At 46.9% G+C, this 7451-nt stretch overlaps 1 protein-coding gene across 1 annotated transcript in view; it reads left to right on the forward strand.

Annotated features, from left to right (window-relative positions):
* Window positions 1-2: 2 nt before the first annotated feature.
* The window catches only part of Carm1 (coactivator associated arginine methyltransferase 1), a gene marked incomplete at its 5' end in the record, with an annotated part of 50144 nt that continues 42695 nt past the window's right edge, over window positions 3-7451 (forward strand). Inside the window, one exon of the mRNA XM_026778914.1 lies at window positions 3-192. Coding sequence (XP_026634715.1) covers window positions 3-192 — 190 coding nt within the window. The remainder of the gene's footprint in view (window positions 193-7451) is intronic.

Raw genomic sequence — 7451 nt, forward strand, 5'->3', positions numbered from 1 at the left:
CGGGTGCGGGGAGCGCGGCGGGGGCTGGCCCGGGCGGCGCGGGGCCCTGCGCGACAGTGTCGGTGTTCCCCGGCGCCCGCCTCCTCACTATCGGCGACGCGAACGGCGAGATCCAGAGGCACGCGGAGCAGCAGGCTCTGCGCCTCGAGGTGCGCGCTGGACCAGACGCGGCGGGCATCGCCCTCTACAGCCGTGAGTGTTGGGGACACCCTGGGGACGGCGGCGCACGAGGCCGGCATCGCGGGCGCCGGGGGAAGGGGCGGTCTGGGGGGGGACTCGGGTCGAGCCAATACACGCGGCTCTCTCAGCCGGCGGGCGAGATGGCAGAGAAGGCGTGCGCGGGGACCGAGGAGCCCGAAGAGGGGCGCGGGAAACACTCGGGGGCCTGAGATTTGCGGCGGGGGGGGCGCGTGGCAGGAAGTGGGGCCCCGAGGATTCAGGGGGATGATAGAGGGAGCGATTGCAGGGTTCTTGAGCGGGTGTGGTTTGTGGATCTCATCTCAGGCGACATCCTCTACACATGCACACGGACATTTGTAAAGTGGCTTTCAGTGTGGAGCACCGGGAATACTGGGTGCCGCCCTTGTGGAGGAGGACTTGATATGCAGGAATCCCCCCCCCCAACACACCTTGATTGGCAAACTTTAGAACTGGGGACATAGATAAAGATTTCCACCCCCATCCCCCATTGAAACGTGGAAGAGGGGAGGGGAAGGCCGGCTTGCTGATGAACGGCTTTAGAAGTCAAGAGGTAATGCCACCTCCCTCGCCACGCGCCTTCCGTCTTTTTTTAAGGATGTGAGAAGCTGGTGACATTATCAGAAGCTGCTTCAAAAACTGACATGGTGGGGGGATAAAGGGGGAAATCACAGTGTATTTGCGAAGGGCACCAGCCCCCTCCCCCCAAGCTTTGTAGTCCCACCTCTCATTCTTTCTCTAGTTCTTTCTACTGGCGGATTCCTTAGTGGCATTTTGCTATTCTGTTTCATGGTCTTTGTCTCCCAAGGTTTCTTTCATTGATGCTCTTAAGGGGCCACCAAGAGGACCGGATTGGTTTTGGCCTGTGAGACTTTTTTTTCTCCCTCCCTGGTAATGGGATGTTGGGAAGGGAAATGTATGTAGCAGTCTGTTCAGATGGCTTCTCCTGTCTTTGCCTTGACTTTGAAAACACAGGAGAAAGTAGTGTGTCTGGTACCCAAAAGTGGGACTTGGGGTCTTGGACAGAGCTGGGCTCTCCTTGAGGACACCAGTGAAAGGGGAATTTCACAGATTAGGAGTTTAGGACTGGTAAGGAAGCGAAGCTCTGCAGGACCCAGACCCCTAAGGAAGACACAGGTACCAGGGCCTACCCTGGAAAGTGTTCTGGGAAGCTGGATGTAGTGTTAGCAGCCTGTGGGCTCAACACTTGGTAAGCTGAAGCAGGACTGAAAGCTTGAGTATAGCTTGGTCGATGTTGGCAGATCCTGTCTCAGTCACCAAAACGAAGTTCTGGGTAGCTTGGTTTGTGAACTTGACAAACTTTTTTTTTTTTTTTTTGGATTTTCGAGACAGGGTTTCTCTGTAGCTTTTGGTTCCTGTCCTGGAACTAGCTCTTGTAGACCAGGCTGACCTTGAACTCACAGAGATCCGCCTGCCTCTGCCTCCTGAGTGCTGGGTTTAAAGGTGTGCGCCACCACCGCCCGGCCTTGACAAACTTTTTTATAGAATTTATTATATTTACACAATTGTTAGTTTCCTCATAATCTCTTACACCCAGTTTCTTTTATTCTTAGAAGTTCAACTTATTCCAGGAGAATCTTCACAGTTTGTGTTCTTGTTTTGCTGTAATTATCTAAGTTGCCTGGGGCTCAGCATGGGTAAGGATCTGGGTTCTGTTCCCAGCTGTGAAGTAAAAATAAAGATGGTTATGGGCTAGGCATACAGCTCTGGTAGAACATTTGCCTAGTAAGTTTGAGGCCTTGGGCCAGATCCTCAGCACCACCAAAGCCCCCGAAACAATCCTGCAGTGCCAGGTGTGGTGGTACAGGCCTGTATCCCAGCATTTGGGATACTGAAGCAGGAGAAACTCAGTGTTTTGCTTTGTTTTTTGAGACAGGGTTCTTCTTCTTTTCTTTCTTTCTTTTTGGTTTTTCACAACAGGGTTTCTCTGTAGCTTTGGAGCCTGTCCTGGAACTAGCTCTTGTAGACCAGGAAACAGGGTTCTTCTGTGTAGTTCTGGCTGTCTTTTATCTAGTTATGTAGACCAGGTCTTCCTTCCTCTGCCTCCCAATGCTGGGATTAAAGGTGTGTGCTACCACACCTGGCCGTAGGAGGAGTTCAGTTTAACAGTAGCCTGGCTACAAAGTAAGGTCTTGTCTTCAGAAATTAGAATATATACATATACAGGTATATACAAATACCTGTAATCCCAGCACACGTGAGGTGGACGAAAGAGGAGCAGTTCAAGCCAGCCTGTGCTACTTGAGAGTCTCTGATTCTCTCCTTCCCCCAAATCACAACAGTGTTGAAAGTTATACAGAATTACACACACACACATACCTACACTGGCATATGTATAAGTAAAAAGTCCTTGTTTCTCAAAATCCTCAGTCCCAGATAAATTCTTGGGGCCAGAGAAAAATTTGATCCTCTAGGCCAGTGGTTGTCAACCTTCCTAATGCTGTGACCCTTTAATGCAGTTCCTCATGTTGTAGTGATCCCAACCATTAAATTATTTTGTTGCTACTTCATGACTAATTTTGCTACTGTTTGCTACTGTTATGAATCATAATGTAAATATCTGATATGTGACCCTCAAAGGGCCATGACCCATGGGGTTGAGAACCACTGCTCTGGGCTAAAATGACATTGGGGTGAAGATTTCACCCCATTTTTATTACATATATTTATTTGTGTTTATGTGGTGGTGTCTCATGTCACAGTGAGAATGTGGAGCTGAGAGGACAACTTGCAGGAGTTGGTTCTCCCTTTCCATTATGTGGGTCCTGGGAATCAAACTCATCAGATTTGATAGCAAGTGCCCTTACTCACTGAGCTATTTTGAGACAATCTTGGGTTTTCCAAGGTGGCCTTGAACATTGTGCTACTTCTGCTTTCTTCCTCCTGGGCTTATAGACTTGTACCACCATTCCTGATGTTGGATTGACAAGGGTTCTAAAGGCGGGTCAAAGCTGAGTGTGTAGATTTCCAATGGTCATTGTAACAAATGACCAGAAGTTTGGTGGCTTAGGAAAGTCAGGATATGCTTTTTCATTTCCTGACCATACTCTGAAATCAAGGTTTTTAAAAGGCCACTTTCCCTCTGGGCTGGAGGGAAGAAGAGGCCCTTGTTGCAGGTTCCAGCGACTGCAAGAACTCCTTGGCTTTCTGTAGCCAAACTCTAAGCACCCCTTGCTTGCTGTGGCTTCTCATTTGTCTCTGTGCTCTTGTTTCCTATTTATTTATTTATTTATTTATTTATTTATTATATATACAATATTCTGTCTGTGGGTATGCCTATAGGCCAGAAGAGGGCACCGGACCTCATTACAGATGGTTGTGAGTCACCATGTGGTTGCTGGGAATTGAACTTTGGAAGAGCAGGCAATGCTCTTAATCTCTGAGCCATCTCTCCAGCCCCTTGTTTCCTATTTTTGTTTTTGTTTTATTTTGAGATGGTTTCGTGTAGAGCCTTCTTGGCGCCCCAATGCTTTGGTCAGGCCAGAAGTCACTGATTTGTTCATTATGAGCCTGCATGCTCCCAGTCCCCAGGATCTGAATTTGTATATAGACTGTAAGGAGAGTTTGTCAGAATACCAGAAGGATTTTTTTTTTAATTTTTGAGACAGGGTTTTGGCAGAGGAGGGGTGGTTTGTTGGTTCCTGGCCGCCTAGCTAGCTTAGACCCGAAATAATCACACAGAAAACCATATTATTTAAATCACTGCTTGGCCCATTAGCTTTAGCTTCTTATTGGCTAACTCTTACATATTAATTTAACCTGTCTCTGTTAATATGTGCATCACCATGTGACAGTGGCTTATCCACAAAGTTTCAACATGTCTGACTCTGGCAGCGGCTCCATGGTGTCTCCTCCCTTACTGCCTTCCTTGTTCCAGCATTCAGTTCAGTCCTGTTGTTGTGCCCCTCCCCTGCCTACCTAAGTTCTGCCCCATCAGCAGGCCAAGGCAGTTTATTCATTAACTAATAAAAGCAACACATAGACAGAAGGACTTCCCACATCAGGGTTTCTCTGTGTAACAGCTCTGGCTATTTTGAAATTTGCTCTGTAGACCAGGCTGGCCTCAAACTCTCAAAGATCCTCCTGCTTCTGCCTCCCAAGTGCTGGAATTAAAGGCATATGCCACCACTGCCTGGCCAGAAGGAATCTTCTTCCAGTGTGTCAAATGTGTAGAGATCTCTGTGGGTCCCCTAAGGGCCCTGAACTAAACTCAGGAGTTGATCAGGTGCAGGTCAGTCATAGAATCTTGAGTTAGCCTTATGACCTGTCTGTGTCTGTTTCCTTACTACCTGCAGCAGCACTTTTCTGCCTGTAGCCTGCTGTCCCTCTGGTGGGTTGAAGGGCTTAAAGAAGAGAAGGGGTTTTGGCAGGGGATTTGTAGCAAGTGTTTGTCAACAGTACATTTCTAAAATTATACGTTCTTTGGTAATTTCACATATGAATACAATGTATTTAGGTCACATCCTCACCCAACAACATTTTTACAGATGTTATTTTTGTTTTATATTTTTGTTACAAATATTTTGAGACAAAGTCTTAATGTTGCTCAAGCTGACTTCAAATATACAATGTATCTGATGACCTTCAATTCCTGATCCTCTTGCTTCCAATCTCTTCAGGGCTCTGAATATAGACATGCAGCAGCCCTTACTGGTTTATGCTATGCTAAGGATGGAACTCAGAGTTTCTTATATGGTAGGCAGACATTCTACCCACTGAGCCTCAGCCCCAGCAATCGGGGTAGCATGGGAAAGAGTTGGTTTTCTAGTATGCCCCCTATGTTTTATACCTCATGATGGGAGAGATTCTTGGGTCTCCATTTCTGGGTGTCTGTGCCCTTCATTGGAAAATGTGGCAGCTATCTCCAGAAGGCCCCATTCTGGTCCCCTACAGAGTGGCTACCCTTCCCAGCTCTCCTAGCCATTTGAAATCACTCTTTTATCCTGGGGGATTGACCCATCTAGAAATGCCCAGGTCATTCTTCTGTCTTGGTCAGCCAGAATGAGTTTGGGCGATGTCTGGCTTGCTCCTCAACCCTTTAGGAAGAGATGCCTTGCCCAGACCCTGTCTGATAAGAAAGGGCTGATGTCATTTTGGTGAGGTGACATCCAGTGTGGAAAGGCTAGAGGAAACTCCTGTATTGGTTGTGCTGTACTAAGTTGGTAGAGTGTCTGTCTAAAACAATCTTTTTTTTTTTTTTAAGATTTATTTATTATGTACACAGTGTTCAGCCTCCATGTATGCCTGAAGGCCAGAAGAGGGCACCAGATCTCATTACAGATGGTTGTGAGCCACCATGTGGTTGCTGGGAATTGAACTCAGGACCTCTGGAAGAGCAGTCAGTGCTCTTAACCTCTGAGCCATCTCTCAGGCTCTACATAAAACAGTCTTGCATGAAGCTGGGCGGTGGTGGTGCACGGCACGCCTTTAATCCCAGCACTTCGGAGGCAGAGGCAGGCGGATCTCTGTGAGTTTGAGGCCAGCCTGGTCTACAAGAGCTAGTTCCAGGACAGGCTCCAAAGCCACAGAGAAGCCCTGTCTCGAAAAACCAAAAAAAAAAAACAAAAAAAACAGTCTTGCATGACTCCTTTACCAACCAGGCTTGCTGCTATTATACACCTGTAATCCCAGCACTTGGGAGACTGAAGCAGGAGGATCTGAAGTTCAAGGCCAGCCTAGGCTATTTAGTGAGTTCAAGGTCAGACTTGTGATACCACTAGACTGTGCAGTCACAGAATCAGGGGCCATTGTGACTTCTCTCTGCCATCTCTTAAACGTTTGCTTTGAACATAAGCAATAGTCTGCCACATTGTCAAGATAGGATGAAGTTGAAAAGTTAGTAATACCAGAAAGATAATCTTCTGTCACTCGCATATTACTTATGCTTGTTGCCATTTGTTTTTGTTTTTTTTGTTTTTTTTTTGTTTTTTTTGGTTTTTCGAGACAGGGTTTCTCTGTGGCTTTGGAGCCTGTCCTGGAACTAGCTCTGTAGACCAGGCTCGTCTCGAACTCACAGAGATCCGCCTGCCTCTGCCTCCCGAGTGCTGGGATTAAAGGCGTGTGCCACCACCACCCGGCTCCATTTGTTTTTTCTACTTGCTTTATACAAGGCTATGAGTGAGCTTCTGTTGCCCAACTTAAGTGTTTGACCTTGAGATCAGTCAAGGAAAAGAACAGCTTAAACTGGTGCCTGTTGGTAAAATGGAGCCTATGGCCTATTTTTATACAGTCAGAGCTAGAAACATTTACAGTTTGTAGGGGTTGGGAAAAGTAATCACCAGTTCACAAAGAATACTCAGCCAGGACCATCTTGTCCTATAAAACCTGTAGTGTTTACTTGTGGGTTCTTAACAGCAAAAGCCTGGGATGAAAGTATGATGTAAACTGGGCACTAGGGGTGCATACCTTTAATCCCAGCACTCTGGAGGCATTGGCGGGTGATCTTTAAATTCAAGGTCAGCTGGGGGAGGGGGGGGCGGATAGCTCAGCAGTTAAGACCTTCCAAAGGTCCTGAGCTCAAATCCCAGCAACCACATGGTGGCTCACAAACATCTGTAATGAGGTCTGGTGCCCTCTTCTGGCCTTCAGGCATACACAGAGACCGAATATTGTATACAGAATAAATAAATAAGTATTTTTAAAAAAAAAATTCAAGGTCAGCGTGGTCTACAGAGTGAGTTCCAAGACAGCTACACAGAGAAACCCTGTCTGGGGAGGAGGAGGAGGGAAGGGAGTGAGTGAGAGAGAGACAGAGACAAAGAGACACAGAGAGAGAGAGAGAGAGAGAAATAGTAAGGCTCTATAGGCATCCTTGCCTAGGATGCACAAAGCCCTGTGTTCCTTCCCTAGAACCACATAAACATGTGTGTGCAAGCCTAGTAAATTCAAAGTCAGCCTCAATTACATGTTGAATTTGAGGCCAGCCTATGCTACCTGAGACCCTGTTTCAAAAAAATAAAAAAGGAAATGAATCACCAGCGGGAAATGTGGTCTTAGCCAGACTTGGGACAACCCAGACATCTTTTTAGATTTGAAATGTCCCTATAGGTTAGGTCTTAAATAAGGGTACACATTTCTGGGTGTCATGGGCCAGTTGGCCTTTAGATTATACCCTTTTGTGTATGTCACTACTGGTCTTTAAAAAGTCTAGTAAGTCCTTATCCCAGCACTCGGGAGGAAGAGGCAGGCGGATCTCTGTGAGTTCGAGACCAGCCTGGTCTACAGAGCTAGTT

The sequence above is a fragment of the Microtus ochrogaster genome, chromosome 5 (assembly GCF_000317375.1).
Source record: "Microtus ochrogaster isolate Prairie Vole_2 chromosome 5, MicOch1.0, whole genome shotgun sequence".
Taxonomy (NCBI): domain Eukaryota; kingdom Metazoa; phylum Chordata; class Mammalia; order Rodentia; family Cricetidae; genus Microtus; species Microtus ochrogaster.